General features: G+C 49.5%; 1 protein-coding gene across 1 annotated transcript in view; it reads left to right on the top strand.

Annotated features, from left to right (window-relative positions):
• The window catches only part of LOC138452730 (uncharacterized), a 130,587-nt gene that overhangs the window by 23,656 nt on the left and 89,333 nt on the right, over positions 1-17,598 (top strand). Inside the window, 3 exon segments of the mRNA XM_069605078.1 lie at positions 1,257-3,786; positions 3,931-5,107; positions 9,613-9,958. Of these exon segments, the coding sequence (XP_069461179.1) occupies positions 1,257-3,786; positions 3,931-5,107; positions 9,613-9,958 (4,053 nt within the window).

Raw genomic sequence — 17,598 nt, 5'->3', positions numbered from 1 at the left:
CAAGTTTATAAAACCCCAGAAGTTTTGCATGGTAACACTGCAGGAGGTGATCCCATTGCTGAAACAGGGGGACTTCATGGCAACATTGGATATGAAAGATGCATACTTTCATATTTCATTGTTGCCAGCGCACAGAAAATACCTAAGGTTCATGATCCAGGACAAACACTACCAGTTCAAAGTACTCCCCTTTGGCATCGCCTCGGCGCCAAGGGTGTTTACCAAAGTCCTGGCAGTGGCAGCAGCACACCTGCGCGGAGTTCGGCGGCGAGTTTCCCAGTCTGCCCCAGTCTGCTTTTGTTTTTCCTTGGAGGAGCTGCACGACGTGACTTTGCTGCCAGAGCCCTACCTTTGTGTTTACTATTTAAACACTGTGTCAGCGCGGAGTGTGGGGCGGAGTTCAGCGGCAAGTTTCCCAGTCTGCCCCAGTCTGCTTTTGTTTTTCCTTGGAGGAGCTGCACGACGTGACTTTGCTGCCAGAGCCCTACCTTTGTGTTTACTATTTAAACACTGTGTCAGCGCGGAGCACAGCGCGGAGTTCGGCGGCGAGTTTCCCAGTCTGCCCCAGACCGCACCATGACGGACCCTACGAGCAAGAAAACTGGACCACAGACTCGCCATAAAACACTTCAGCAGCGTCGCATGCTGAATCCTTGGACCGCCTTACAAAAGGTTGCAATGCTGAACGACATGGTAAGCAAAAAAAACGTTAGCTTGACGACTCCGGCTACTCCAAGTGAGCTCTCAAGGAAATCACCTGTCAGAAGTAGCAGTGGCTTATCCAACGTGCTAGATACGCTCACAGCGCCTGTGTTGAGTGCAGGGGGGGATTTCATTGTCTGCGGGGGTAGAGGTTGTTCTATTAAGTTCAACTATGCACCCTGACCAAACTGGCTCATCGGACGCAACCCCTGTGAACATTGAACCACTTAATAACGTTGTGGTATCCCCCGTATATGAATGCAATGGTCTCCCCGCACTTGACCTGCAACAGGAGCCCGCCCAGGAGTCTGCACCTTTGCCACCACTACTGAGGCTGTTATCTTTGTCCAACTTAACGCCATTATCACATTCACAATCGATCTGTGCACCTCACGAAATTACATCAACCCCCATTTCTCCGTAAACGTTCTTTTCTCCATTTGAAATTACGGATGCCGACTTGATGGCAGCGGCTCACGGTGTCTCTGCATCAAATGAGCATGCTGAAATTCCCTTATCAAGTCTAGAAACCAACATTCTCCAAAAATGTTCAGATAATTCTGAGCTGACTGGCCATGTGCACAGAGCGCCGGGACAGGCACCGGCCAAGGACAGTGATACCTGTCCTCCTGTGACCAAACCTAATGGATCTGTAAGAGCCACCGCTCAGTATGACGACAAAATAGGTGAAGCTGTTATACTCAAGGCGACGGTCTGTCTCTCAGACAATGCTCAAGCCTCTATTCATGAGCTACAAGATGCCATATCATCAACAAACCTTCATCAGATTCAATTTCATGCAACTCATTCCGGAATGGCACCTTTTGATGACAAGATGCTACGCTTTCATGCATCAGCAAATCGAAAGCACACTGAGATCGATGCAAATAAAATCGCCAAGTCATCTTCATTCCTGTCTTCTGACCTTCCAGAGCAAATTACTTGTCATAAGTCTGTGGTTATTCCGAGTGAATCATCATTGCTGACTCCAAACCCACGACTGCAACATGTGAAAAACCCGATATTGAGTACGGCTAACAACAGGCCTGAGCTTGATTGCCGACATGGTCTGGCCACAACATCCACCTTGGACAAACAGCGTGATGATATCACCCAACAGCTTCGTCAATCATCATTGGGACTAGCAATGCCCTCTGGCTCTAAGACAAGTAAAAGTAACTCTGTGAATACGAATACACGAAAACCTGAAACGCGGACCTCATCCTCAATATCTGAGCACACAAAACTCATTACAAGCACTCCGACAATGCAAAACAAAAGGAACAAAACAACTACTGGCCTTGAGACAACAATGAAAGGCCACTTGATGAATGAAACATATGCTCAATCGAATGACTTATCAAGTCTCTCACCAAGTTGGGGAGATAAAAGCGGGCAAACCCTGGCGAAAGCCAGTATCTCGGCGGCTGCCGCGATGCAAATTCACAACAATGTCTTAGCCGCTTCCTCTTTGGCGATGATTCCTTTTGTCAAATTGTATGAAGCTCTATGTGAAAAGATTCAAGACCAAGGTGCACTTTTAGCGAATCTAACCCAAAAAATGGGTCAGGTGGAAACCTCAAACGTGTATCTCAAAAATATGATCCAGGGAGAAGTGGAACGAACAATTGAATGGCAACAACGGCACCATGACCTAGCACGTCGAAATAGCCAAAAACATGAGAAACTTGTCGATGACGTACTTGACTTGATGAAACAATCACGACACTGTCAATGCCACATGTTATGTGAGAAGGTCGCTCCCTGTCATAACAGCACAAACACGTGTCCAGTTGGGGGCTTTACATCTCATAATCCTAATCTAACAATTGTGAGAAATTCCCCAAATTCTAATGATAAAGTGGGACAAAAAAATCCAAACAAAAAAAATACTAACAACGAAATCACGATTGAAGGAGCGAAGTCTTTGCCTAGTGTTCCTACTGCAGTTTCTCCTATCGCTGATGAATCTTGTGCAGGACCTCTTGTAGTTCAATCGAAAGCAATATCTATAATAGGCGTCAGCACTGAGAATTTCTTGGACAAACGTCAAACAAAACCTGTAGCCCCAGATGGCCAGTTTTCGTCTTTTGGCATTTTTACTGGCCCTGCCAAAGCCATGTCAACTGAGCCATCACTGGTTGCTACTAAATCAATCGGGAAACAAGGTTGTGGATCATCAAAAAATCTTTCAAAAAGCTCTAAACCAGCTGGCACTTCAAAGACTAAAGCGTTTATAAGGAATCTTTCAACGCCACCAAGACTGAGCCTATTTAAACGGAAAGAAAACAACAAAAAGTCAAAGACCGATGCTGAATTGCAAAGAGTGGCTTGCCCTCCTCCAATTAAGGCCAAACTCAAACCTGCCTTGAAACGCAGAAGAATAATTTCTGAGTCGGAGTCTAGTAACATAACAATTGTCTCTACATCAATAAATCTTTGTGATCTGTCCACCTATTCATTGCAAGATGAGCACGATGTAGCAGACAGGTTGTCCTGCTCTCGTGCTCCCCCCTCTCAGTCCTCTGATGCGAGTCCAAATAAGGACGCAGCAAAACCAACAAAACCAACGATGGCGCACAGGCAAAGAGGTTCGAGAGGCTCAGAAAAATCTTTCCAGGCACAAGCAGTGGTGTCACAGTTGAATCCTAAATTTACTTCAAATCAAAGCAACCTACGTAATCACTTTAAAAGTCGAGTGCATGAGTTGACTAACCGCAGAGAGCAAAGCGGCTGCCGCAAGTTGCGGCTACAAAACATCCAAAGCGACGAAGCTGAAGTAAATTTAAATCGAACGAACATTTTGAAACTGTTCAAGTGCGTACCTTCGCTGCGAACTATCGTCTCTGACGATATACGAATCGTGGAGTATGCTACTGAAAAATGTTCAGACCAGGTCTTGTTACATATCAACTCAGCTACTGTACGCAGCACCCTTCTAAATGCAAGTGATGAACTGTTGTTTTTTGGTTTTGAAATACTGGTTGAACCAGATTGTGAAGTTTCAAATCGACCTGAATGCTCCAAAGATGGATCTAAGAAACCATTGAAACCAGTTGATGCGGCTGCGCTAAGACAATTGATGTGTGACACACTGTCCTCAAGATCACATCAAGTCCCGCAAAGAAAAGCTACTGTAAAAAATACCAAAGATAATGGGCATAGAAACCAATATTAGCCATGACTGAACAATTCTGGCAATTCAATCCTTTTCATTTCCTGGAACAGATGTAGATACAAGCACTTATTTAATGATTTTGAAACACCGCTAGCAAATGTCTTCATTATATGTTTGCAAGAAACTTGGCTCTGCTCACCTCCCATCTGCGATGGATTTACTGTAATTTTAAATCCAGCAGTAAAAAATGCAAAAGGCCGTCCAAGCTCTGGCCTTATAAACATGGTGAGGATTTCAAGATCCTGGGCCGTACTTGAGTCCAAAAATCCCAATCCATATGTACAAGGTACAATCATGCAAACAACGGTCAAAAAAGCTAACGCGAGAAAATACCTTCTGATTATAAACACTTACTGGAACCCGACAAAGATCAGGTCAGCCATCTTTATATCCGCAATTGCTGAATTAATCGACGTCGCAATGCTGACCTCCACCAACATATCAGTGATTTGCTGCGGGGACTTGAATTGCAACTGGTTCAGGTTCGAACATTCGTCGGGGAATTATCAGTTGGTCCCTCTCGCCTTGATTGACGATAGAGAGAGCTGTTGGCAGACTGCCATGTCGATTCGTGATATACACATGCTAAATGGAACAACTAAAGGAGACATCCCTGCTAAGCCAACGTGGCATCGTGAATCCACAAACAGCATTCTCGATTACATATGGATTTCAAGTAATCTTGCAACCATGATTGTTGAATTGGAAATAAAACAAATAAAATATAGTGACCACTGCCTGTTACAACTCTGCATGGTGATGGAAATGCCTTTTCCAGATTGCTCAAGTAACATCACTTTGGAAGTAAATTCAGGTGGAAATCGTCTACGATTAAGCGGCAACCAGATCCAAGGGCTCAGCACAAAGCTTATGAACATTCCAGCTAATCATGGGGCAGATTATACTGCCCTGCTGACTGCCTTCAAAATGCCTGGAGTTGGGTCTCAAAATCAAGGTCGGTCTCACCAACATATTTATTGTAAGGTGCTGCACGATGAGAAAAAGGCAATGCGGAATGATTTAAGGCGATTAAAGGAACGCTTACCAAAATCCGAGGCTCAACAAGCAATAAAAGCTAGACGTACGCGGTATAGAAATTGGGCAAGGTCGCAGGCAAAAATAATAGAGCAAGATCGTGCAGAACACATGTTACGCCTAATCATGACAAAGAACACTCGTGATATTTGGAAGATATTGAATATGGACTTCTCCAAAAGCATCCCATATGTAATAAACACCATCTCAGGAGACATATGGGAATCGCATTTCTCTTTGGTCTTCCAAAACACAGATGGTAATGATGTGACAACGCCTAGCTCTGTGGATACACAATGGGACGTGCTAATGGAACACGACGACCTTATCATTGCTATCAAGGCGCTAAAGAACTCATGCGCTGCTGGGCCAGATTTGATTTCAAATATCGACCTAAACGATATCCAAAAGAGTGGGCAGCTTTTATTGGAAATCTCTTCACTAAAATCAGATTGGCTAAATAAGTGCCTGACTCCTGGAAGACTGCGATTATCGTTCCGATTCATAAGTGGGGCAGTTGGGACGACCCAAACAACTATCGCCCAATTGCCCTGCTAGATACGATCGGTAAAATATTTGGCTCAAACCTGCGCATCAAACTTGCTAAATGGGCAGAAACTTTGCTAATAAATGACATATGGCAAACCGGATTCACAAAAGGTGTTGGGGTTGATGTTAACTTACTCATCCTAACAATCTTAAAATTGGAAACCATGAAATCAAATGGCAAACTACATCTTGCCTTCATCGATTTCAAACAAGCTTTCGATGGTGTAAATCGCAACCTGTTGTGGGCAAAACTACGGAAGTGGTGCTGTCCTGCATCTATCTTGGAACCAATAATGGCGTTACATGCCCATACCTCAATCAAAGTGAGGTTGAATAATAACGGGCTGCTTACCATCATGACCCAAAAAGGTGTCAAGCAAGGTTGCCCCTTAGCCGCAGAGCTATTTAAGTTGTTTCTGGCACACTTACCAACCTTTCTCATGCAAATTCCATGCTTCTCCCCCAAATTAAACCAAACCGCAATCAAATGTATCGTATATGCGGACGATTTGGGACTGATGGACCGAACGCAAATTGGGCTGCAGAGGCTACTAACAGGTCTGCAAAAATATATGGATCTAAATGAACTAACCATAAACACCACAAAAACAAAGATTGTTTCAATTGGAAATGTCAAAGGAAAAAAGGATAAATCCTTTAGGTGGAAAATTACCAAAGCTATTATTTCATCTGTTGACTCAATAAGATACTTGGGTATACAATTCAATAATTCCATCAGAGAACAGCAATGGGTGACAGAACTAACCTCTAAGATGAAGAAATTAACACTGCAAGCTGTAAAAATTAACAGGAACTACGGTAAATGTTCTCTGGAACCTGTCATTAAATTCTATCAGCAAAAAGTGGTGCCAGTAATGATCTTCGGGGCTATTGCAGGTTGGAATATAAGTGAGCAAACCTGGCATGCTTTAGAAGGTCACTTTTGGCGGAGGGTTTTGAAGCTCCCACAGTCAACTCCTGTTGCTATTGTGAGATGAACTAGCCATTAACTCCCTACACATGAAAATGGTATGGACCTCATTAGCAACGCTGCGTAAAATGTCCTTGGAGGCGCAGGCACCCGCATACAAATTGTTTGCTTTCAACCAGATGCCAAAAAAGTCCGATCTTCTTAATACTTGGTTTTGCAAATTAGTGGTGTATCTATCTGCAGCAAACATCAGCAATGAAGAATTCCTACTTCGACCACAACATGCAAAAAAGAAATGTGATTATTGGGCATGGAGCATCAATAATGATGAAAGAAAAAAGCTGAAGTCAACAAAAGTGATGGATCATGACTCTAGGAAACTTAACGAACCAGCTCGCTACCTTTTACATTGCCCATCCCGCTATCATAGAGCTCAATTCTTACGGTTTCGAGTCAACATCCTAAAAACCAAGGAAGTCCTATGGCAAAGAAGGGAGCCATCCTTAAAAGACAATCTGTGTCGTTTTTGTGAATCTTCGATAGAAACCACTAAACATCTACTAGTTGAATGTCAGCGAACAACTATCCAGCGATCGTTGCATCTGGGTCAATTTGCACCTCTGGATGATGACATGGAGACGTGGTGGGATAGGATCATCTCTGGTCACAGCACACAACTTGTTTGTGCAACTGCGAACTATTTTGATATGATTTTGAAAACAGATATTTAATGTCACATTTTTCCTTCCTTCGTTGTTTCGCCTGTGAACTATTTTGATATGATATTGAAAACAGATATTTAATGTCAAAATTTTCCTTCCTTCGTTGTTTCGCCTCTGTTCTCTCTTCTTTTTAGATTGTTTTGATGTGTTTGATTCTGATTTGATCTGTTGTTGGTGGTTCGAAAGTTAATTCGGCTGTTGTGAAACAAAAGTTTGTAACAATTTCAAACTGTAGTTTTTCAAATAAAAAAAAAAAGAAAATACCTAAGGTTCATGATCCAGGACAAACACTACCAGTTCAAAGTACTCCCCTTTGGCATCGCCTTGGCGCCAAGGGTGTTTACCAAAGTCCTGGCAGTGGCAGCAGCACACCTGCGCAGACTATCAGTCCCAGTATACCCTTACCTCGACGACTGGCTCATGATGAGGGACTCGTTCGACGCTTGTTTTTCGAACACCCAAAAAACAGTAGATCTCCTCTTCAGCCTGGGTTTTTCAATCAACGAAAAGAAATCCAGTTTAGTCCCCAGCCAAGTAAAACAATTTCTGGGAGCGCTAATTCGGACGGAAGATGGCCTTGTCTTCCCCTCCAGCAAGAGGGTTCAGAACATGTTCTCTCAGATTTTTCAATATGTAGCCAGTCGGGAGGTGACGGTACGCAAAGCGATGCGTTTGCTAGGGACGATGGCGTCATGTATATACTTGGTTCCCCACGCGCGGCTGCGCATGCGTCTCATGCAAGAGTGGCTCTACAGCCAGTGGTGTCAGGCCAGCGGACAATGGGAAGATCTGTTAGTTGTCTCGCCAGCCCTCGTTCTCTCTCTACAGTGGTGGTCAAGAGAAAACCTCTTAAAGGGGAAGACCTTCACCACCCCTGCAGTGGAAGCCACTCTGACAACAGATGCATCTCTCACGGGGTGGGGGCTCACCTGCTTCAGTAGACAGCACATGGAGTGTGGTCCCCTCAAGTAGCGTCCAACCATATAAACTTACTGGAGCTACTAGCGGTGTTCAAAGCATTGAAAGCCTTTCAGGTGCAACTGCAAGGGAAGACAGTGCTGATCCTAACCGACAGCACTACAGCAATGTATTACCTGAACAAACAGGGGGGCACTCACTCTCCAGGGCTATCCAAGCTGTCCCAAAACATTTGGATATGGGCTCTCAAACACAAGATGTTTTTGTTGTCCCAACATGTTCCAGGGGAACTCAATCTTCTGGCAGACGTACTCAGCAGAGATTTTCCTCTGCCAGAAGAATACGAATAGCGGCTGCACGAAGACATTGGGCCTCATTACGAGTTTGCCAGTAAAACCGTGTTCATTACCGGCATGCCGAAATGAGCGGGTCCGTGCACGTATGAACCCACCAATAGCGGGTGACTACGAGTGCGCGAGCACGCGCGTTCCCCCATGCCGGTAGTGGCAATACCGCTATGCCGGTAAAGGGCCTCCAAGCCTCCTATACCGGCATCGCGGGGCCCGCCCATTGCGCTACCGCCTCACACTAACCCGTAAATACCGGCACGGTAATACCGGCGTGGTATTACCGTGTTCGCAAAAAATGGACCCGGAAATTACGTCATCGCACAGGAACGGGAAATGGGCCGGCGGCCATCTTTAAAAACACAATCCATTGCAATCCTCCACAACCAACACTCCTCCCGTGTCGTCGTGTGTCAGGAGAGCATCACCATGTCCAAGGCCAGCAGGAAATCCACCCAGAGGAAGAGGAAGCAGCGGTTCTCGGACGCTGAGCTCACCATGCTCGCCAACACACTGGAAGAGCAGGCGGACGTAATACGCTGCACAGACCTCAAGCATGCGGCCCAAACCCGCAAAAAAGAGGTCTGGCTCGAGTTAGCGCAGAGGGTGACAGCAGTGGGGTGCGCCCCAAGGAGTGTGCGCGACTGCCGGAAGCGGTGGGACGACCTCCGCCTCCGTGTCCGGAGGACCCTGTCCGAAAATCGGAGAGCCGCAAGGGCGACAGGCGGTGGGCCACACTCCCCAGTCCAATTGATGCCATGGGAGGAGACGGCAAGTTGCTTCATCAACACCGAAAGCATTGAGGGGATCCGAGATCAGGAGGTCGGGGCGGCAATCCCCACAGAGGAAGGTGAGTGTACCATCACAACCACGTATCACGACACATGATGTGGCCCAACTGATGGGGAAGTTAGAGTGGGCAAGGCGATGCATCAACATACCCATAGATCAATCATCATCACTTCCCGCACCACTTGGACGCAGAGTGACGACCCCAATCCCAACAGAGGTGCCACATGACCCAACCATGCCCATGCACCCACCACACAGAGACCAAACTAATGCTACACCACCTGCCATGCATTGATCCCCCACATACCCCCTCAGTACACCCAAAGCAACAAACCAGAAATGAAATGATGGCTGAATGCATGGACACATCCCACCACAATACATCACAGCCGCCAATTGACCACATCACTGATGACCCGCATCTCTTCTATCCCCCAGGCACTGACGATGAAGGTGGACCAGTGGACAGGGGTGCGAGCACGTCCAGTGCACAAAAGGTTTCAGGGACACCCCACACAACCGTCCAAGGAGAAGTCATCTGCCAAAGCCAGCGTGCCACGCAAGGCACCAACCCTTCAGGGAACACCTGCACCCACTGACCAACAACCAAAAACCACAACAGTGGTAGCCCTGCCGCAAGCCACCAAGGACGTTGTGTCCACAGAGGTGGAAGAGGAATCAGACATGATGCCTGGCACACCCACCCCAAGCCCAATTGCCAACCCCCAACCTCTAGCAGAGTCTGAGTGCCTCGACAATCCGTGCCTGCATGATTCACACCTCGGTGAATCAGACACTGCGCTGTTCGAGGACAGTGCCCCGGAGGATGGCTCCGCGCAGCCGCCTACCACCACCCTGCAAGGCACGACTCTGCCCTCCTCCACTCTGCCCTCCTCCACTCTGCCCTCCTCCACTCTGCCCTCCTCCACCCTGCCAGCAACCTGCAGACCTGTGGACGTCACATCATTCGAGACCCGCCTGACAAGGGTCGAGGCCCGGCAGGAGTCCATGCTCCAGATCATGCAGCAGCAGGTAGAAGCAAGCAGAGAGGCCATGAGTGCCATCGTGAGGGCAATAGCAGCCAATACTGCAGCAGTGGAGGCATCCACGCGTGCCTTCCAGGAGTGCATGGGGACACTCACGGAGACCATCCGTGCAGGTAACGCTCCAATGCAGCGGCCACACCTTGACACAGGCAGTCCATTGAAAATTGACACTTCCGCCACAACTTCCCCTGCCACCTCGGCCCAATCCAGTCCGGTGCGTCACATGAGGAGGAGCGCACGACGGCCGGCCATGGCACCACCCAACACCAAGATGCAAAAGAAATGAATGCACGGACAATGACATTGTGGCAGGACACATTGTGGAAGGGAGCACTGTCCGATGCACACATGGGGACACTTAGCATCTGTGTGGAGGGAGAGGGATTTCACTGGGGTGTTTGGAGGGTTTGTGGGGTTGGAGGGGGGGTTTACTGGGGTGTTTGGAGGGGAATGTTAATATTATCACGTGTATGTGAATAATACACCCGTTGTTTGCAAGCAATTCAATGGCTGGACATTCTTAATTTTGTGCATGTACATTCAATGTGTGATAGCGTACGGTTGTGAACTGCTAAGTATACAAGTGTGCATGCCCACATGCAGCCAGTGTGTCACTGGAACATTCCTTTCATGGTCCGTGCGTTTCAGATGTACACGTGGATTAGTGCTTGGCGTACAGCATGGCCATCCCGTGCATCATGTACTGGCAGGGGGCTCCTTCGCCTCCGCCTCTATCCCCTTCATGGTCACCCGGCCCATGCATGTCTATGTCAGTTGGCAGTGGTACATTCCTCCGGACGCACATGTTGTGCAGCATGACACAGGCCATGGTGATATTTGCCACCCCCTCAGGCCTATATAGGAGTGCACCACCAGAACTGCATTGGCATTGTAACCGCGCTTTCACAAACCAAAGGTATGCTCAGGCAGAACACGGGTACGAGTGTGCACGCGATTGTACTCCTATCCATGCCAGTTCAGCGGTTAAGCATTGGGGTAAGTAGCCACGGCCTGAAGGTATATCCTCCATCACCTGCAGGCAGATTGGAATAGGTGTGTGTCACTCTGACTTGCCAACTTTCAGGGCACTCAGTCATGGCGGCAGCTATTTGCTGTGGGCATGCACATGTCCCTGTACGTATACGCAATAGTCACATAGATGCTATGGATACTGTAATGAGGTGTGGGACACTGGATGTGGTTTGATAGATGATGCAGGGTGTAAACATGCATGCTGAGGCAGATGTGCTGTGTTAGTGCGGCAATGTTTGGCCTCCAATTCATGATGTGTATTCTATGCATGCTCACAATTATGCATGCTCACACTGGCCACATTGTCAGGGTTACCATCCTGTTCAGTCCTGCATTGCTTGACATTGTCATGGTGGCCTGGTTGTGGCTCTTACTTGTCGTCATCCATATGCATAGTTTGGCATTTGTGGCCCAGTGATGTGTCGGGTTCGGTTTGGCTAGTTCAGGTCTGGAGTGTTTGGCTCGGCATGCACTCTCCACTCACTGGCTACTGCCACCCAGGTGCACTATTCCCCCCCTTGCCACCCAGGTGCAGTAGCCCCCCCCTTCTGCATCTGCACTGATCAGGTCCCCACAGCACAGCCATGGGACAGTTGTGCAACTCACCAGGCTGCCAGGCACGTGGTCCAGCATGCGTGAGAGTAGTGGTTGTGAAATGCCATGCAGCTGGTCCACTGTGTGTTAGTAGGTGCCTGGGGCCAGGAAGTGTTGCACAGTAACCACCTTTATTGGTGGGGGGATGGCATTGCGTATCTCGATGTGGCTGGCAATGTCATTCTGTGTCATGTCCACTATGGTGGTGATGGTGTCACGGTCCAACCGGTCCAGGGTGTGCGTCTGCTCAGGGGTTGGTTTACATGGGCTGGGTCTGGTGCGAGGGATTGGTGGCTGCCTACGTGGCACTGGTGGCTGCGCTGGTGGTGATTGCTGGCCATGTCTCGCCCTCCTTCTCCTCCTGCGTCTCCTCTGTGCTGCCTGTCGTTGCTGCTGTGGTTGTATCACTATGGGCGGGTCCTCCTGCACCATGTTTGATGGTGCTAGTGGTGGCATTTTGGTGTGGGAAGGGGTGTGGTGTTTCATTGAGCGCCTTTTGTGATGGCCAACTCTGCATTGGCTACGCCGGGAGGGGTTGCGGTGTGTGGGTGTGCTCAGTTCATACTGGCACAGCCTCCTTTGACTCCACCTGTGGGGATTGTGAGCACCTGTGGCAGCTGCCTTGTATCTTGGTTGCTGTTTGTGGGTGGTCCGCGATGCCTGTTTTTCCGGCATCATGCAGCCCGTTATTACCGTGTTCGCGATGCCGGTATTTGCATGTTTGCGTGGGTTGTGATTGCCCCCTATTACCGGCATGCCGGTATTTACTACCTGAGGAGGCGCGTGTACGCGCCTGTGCCGCTATTAGCGGCACCGTAAATAACGGTGCTGTTAATACCAGGTTTGTGGGTCAGAATGCTATGGAACGTTAAATGATGCCGGTATTTACATACCGGCATCATTTTTCCCTTACCGGCATAACTCGTAATGAGGCCCATTGTGTCCAACGTCTTTGCAGAATGAGGTTTTCCAGAGATCGACCTATTCGCTACTCAGGAGAATGCTGGCATGATGCCTACCTCCAAGGAGCCAGGTCCGACCCAGCAACCCCAGAGGCAGGCATCATTTCCCCCAGGGAAGTGCCAGCGGGCCCAAGCTGGGGCCCTTTGGACACAGTCCTGGCGCATTAGGCGCCAGGCTCATGTTGGACCCCTGTCAGGCGCCAGGCTCATAAAGCTAGACATGTGTTCAAGTGTTTTAAGGTGCACTTACCTGATGCAGACCATGCTGCTACATCCAGGCCCTCTTGAGGCCTGAATGGAACTACTTTACCTGTGGAACTACTTTCCCCTGGGTGTGGTCGGGGAAGGGTACATACCTGATCGGTGGAAGGATACATACCTGGAACTTCTTCCAAAGCTATTTAAACCACGCCCGATCAGCAACTCACGCTTCGCGTTGTTCTGCTCCTCGCAGCTGGACGCTCACCGTGTCAGCTCCTGCTTCTGGACTTCAGCCACGCCTGTCAGCATCCTGGGTCGCCTGCAAAGGGAGATAAGAGAGAATTGGAGAGAAAGAAGACCTTACCTGCTAAAGCTGCATCACGGAGACTTCACACCGACGATCCTGAAAGGGAAGACATCATTTTAAAAGCATTTCGCTACGATCGCTGCAGCGCTGCATTTCACTCACCTTTCCTGGGCACCTCCATCTTCAGCAGCGATCATCCGGATCCGCAGCCACTTCCCAAAGCCTAGAGAGAAAAAGACAAGAACACAAGGTGAGAGAAGGAAGGGAATAGGAAAAGCTCAGTTTCCTTCTAAGACTTACCTGTTGGGTCATTCCCATTTCATTTCGGGTCCTGCCGCTTCCTGGCATTCCGGACCCCGGCCCCTATGGGGAAAAAAGACAAAGGCCCTCATTACGACCCTGGCGGAAAGTGACTGACCTGACCGCCATAGCGTAAATAGCGTTTCCGCCATTGCACGACGGAGTAAAGTGCGGCTAATTCCGACCCATCGGGAACGAGCACTACGCCATGGCGGAAGTGCAAAGTCCGCGATGGCGGAAATGTCCCCAAAACGCCCCTCACCGCCGTCGTACGGCGCCCTAGGTGCAATTCCGCCACCCATCTTAGCGGTCACCGTAATGAGCGGCAATCGGAAAGTACGGTGACCGTAAATATACGGAAACGGAAGTAAAAACATGGTCCCGGAACGGGAAACAGCACGCCGTACACCTATAAAATCAGAATTCCCACACAACCATAAAAAATACTACCCTGAGACACATCCCAACCCGTCATCCACCCTAGTGAAAGCAATAAAAATGGGAAAAGTAGCGAAAAAAGCGTGCGACCGCAAGCGGCAGGTCCACTTCTCCCGTGAGGAACTCACCGTGCTCACAGAGACCCTCCAGGAGAATGCTGCCGTCGTCTTCTCGACGCAAATGACCAGGACGGCACTTGCGAACAAGAAGGCCATATGGGCCCTGGTGGCACAGCGGGTAAGTGCGGTGGGGACCGCACCCCGCAACCCACAGCAATGCAGAAAGCGATGGGACGACTTGCGGATACGCGTACGGAGCATACTATCCGCCAACCGTAACATTGCCACAGCTACCGGGGGAGGATCGGAATCACCCATCAAGTTGACCCCCTGGGAAGAAATCTGTGCCTCCACCATTGGAATGGAGAGTATAGAGGGAGTCGGAGGGATGGAGAAAGGAGTGCAGACATCCGAAGAATCAGGTAGGTGGCCCAAATAAAACAATGCTGAATCCACAATGTCCAATCATGTGAAGTACCATGTGTCCACATAGTGCAACAGTAACACATGTCCATGAGAACGTCCACATACATTGGCCTGATAGCGCACTTTAAAAGTCACATTAAATACATAAATAATTAAAAATCCTAAAAACACCCTCTACACGTGCAGCAGGCACACCCTAACTGCAGGCTGCAAAACAACTGCATCCTCAATCCACACAAAAATGAAACCACCTCCAAGGCCCTGACCCAAATCACCCTCAGGTACCACCCCAATGCATGTGATACATTGCCATTCCAATTTCCACAGACCCATTAATAACGCTCGCCCTCCTTTACTCCACCACAGGGTCCGATTCAAACGACGAGCTCCAGGACACCCCTACCAGCACACCTGCAAAGAGGGCCAAGACCAACGGCTAAAGACCCTCCACCTCAGCTGCACGGATCAAGACACGGCAGCAGCACAAATCAAGTGGCAGCACACAGGAGGGAACTTCAACAGGCACCCCAGCAGCCAGCATGCCCACAACAGCACCACCACAGGTCCCCCCAATGGATGCCACAGAAGGCACTGCTTCTGGTGGCAGCAGCACCATAGGTGACACTGCATTAATGGCAGCATGCTCCGACACTGAAAACGGGGATTCCGATGTAGGATCCATCCATGACCTGTCTCAATCCCCCTGTTTGTTTCATCCCGTACACCATGAGGATACCACGCAGGGGCACCCACAAGACGACGACTGGCCATCCCCCACAAGCCCTGTGGCAAGGCAACATGAGGTGATCAGCCCCTCTGTGACACCACCGCAAATGGCCATGGCACAGCAGAGGCAACAGTCCCTCGACCAGGTGATCGTGCAACAGCAGCAACTGGCCACGCTCCTCAAGGACCATGCTGATGAATGTGGGGGTACTAAGGCAGCCATAGAAACATCAACTGAGACACTTAGGGCAGAAATGGAGAGAAGTACAGAGACACTAAGGGCACAAATGGAGAGAAGCACCGAGAGCCTGAGAGTACAAATGGAGAGAAGCACCGAGAGCCTGAGGGGGGAACTGCATGCGACGTCCAAAGACGTATGTGCTGAACTTGCCGCTGTGCGCCGTGTGCTCACTGAGCTCTCACAAACCCTCAGGGACATGCATGGACGTGAGCAGGCAGAGACATCATCCGTTGCAAGTTCCGTCCAGGGCAGCCCCCAACGTAGATCTGGGAGGAACCTGCGCTCCACAGGCAGGGGTGCCCCTGATACCCGGAGAGGGGGCTTGCAATAGCGTCTGCCCACTGACAATGAGCCTCTTTGGACACTGGTGTTCGAGGGGGGAGGTAGGAGGGTGGAGGGGGTGTGTTGGGCTCACTTGGGTGGCGGGTCGATGGGGTGTGTAACATAATTTCACATATGCTATAAACATTGCACAATCATCCAATGAGATGTGTGGACATTGATCTTTGTGTACGAGGCCTTTATAGGCGTACAGTCCATATTGTGCATGTTCCAGACACACACAGTGCCACAAGTCCCGTGTCCATGTATCAGCCACCAGGCGTGAGTGCTAGAAGCATGAATCAATGAGAATCTGACGAATGTCACGGCCCTCCTGTGCCTCGCGGACTCCTTGAGGTGCTGCCACATCCCCACCCTCATCATGACCATCTTCAGGTGCTTGCAGTTCTGCGTCAGGGGGCATGGGCACATTTCTACGTACGCACATGTTGTGTAGCATGACACATGCCATGACCATCTTTGCAACCTTCTCATGGCGGTACAGGAGCGCCCCGCCAGACCTGCTGAGGCAGCGGAAACGAGTCTTCAGTAGGCCGAATGCCTGTTCTATGATTACACGGGTACGTGAGTGGGCATGGTTGTAGTCCTCCTCATGCTGGTTCTGTGGGTTCCGGAGTGGTGTAAGGAGCCATCTCTTCAGTGGATACCCGGCATCACCTGTATGTGGACAATAAAGGATGTTTGTGGAATGACATTGCTACGTACGCACCCCCCCCCCTTCCTGCCAGGTCATTGCCGCATCACATACCCCACATTATCATGCATGAAATGAGACTCACCGAGTAGCCAGGATCTGTTCCCTGCGTGTCGCTCCATGTAGCGTGGTATTGTAGAGTTCCTCAAGACCATTGAATCATGGGTTGATCCAGGAAATCGGGCACAACAATGTATAATGATCCTGTTGGAGTCACACACCATTTGTACATTAAGAGAATGAAATTGTTTTCGGTTGCGGTACTGGGCCTCCATGGCATGTGGGACGACCAATTCCACATGGGTGCAGTCGATGGCACCAATGCAACCCGGTATGCCGCCAAGTGCATGGAATCCCACTTTTGTGTTCGTAATTTCCTGCTCCGAGCATGGTAGAGAGATGTAGTCGTCTGCGTGCTTCAGGAGGGCATCGAGCACTTGCAATAGTGTCCGTGAGAACACTGGCTGTGAAATGCCATGCAACTGTCCGACTGTGTGCTGGTAGGTGCCTGTGGCCAGGAAGTGTAGTACAGACACCACCTTCAGTAGGGGTGGGATGGCGGTTGGGCTATCTATCATGCTGACAAGGTCAGCCTGTGTCATGTCCATAATGGTGGTTATGGTGTCCCGGTCCAAACGGTAGAGGGTGTGGATCTGCTCATCCGTGAGGTTGAACGGATATGCTCGGAGGCGTGGGATTGCGGGCTGCCTGCGTGGTGGTAGTGGCTGTGCTGGCGGGCCTTGCTGGCCCTGCCTTGCCCTCCTCCTCCTCCTGCGTCTCCTCTGTGCGGCCGGTTGTTGTAGGAGTTGGTGTTCGTCTTCTTCTTGAAGTTGGAGTACTTGCAGTGCTATCAGGTCCCCCAGGGCCAACATCGCTAGTCCTGCCGGTAGCATTTTGGAGTGGGTGTGGTTGTGGGAGGGGGTTGGGTGTGCAATTTATGTGTTTTCAGGCTGTATAGCCTCCACCTGTGGTGATTCATTCCACCTGTGCAAGCTGCAATCCCCTTTGGGCGAGCACGTCCCGCACACAACGCTGCAATTCGACGCATGGCATCTT

Source organism: Ambystoma mexicanum, chromosome 4p (genome assembly GCF_040938575.1).
Source record: "Ambystoma mexicanum isolate Mex_15411 chromosome 4p, UKY_AmexF1_1, whole genome shotgun sequence".
NCBI lineage: Eukaryota > Metazoa > Chordata > Amphibia > Caudata > Ambystomatidae > Ambystoma > Ambystoma mexicanum.
The sequence above is the reverse complement of the archived record's forward strand: the minus strand, read 5'-3'. Positions and strand labels throughout refer to the sequence as shown.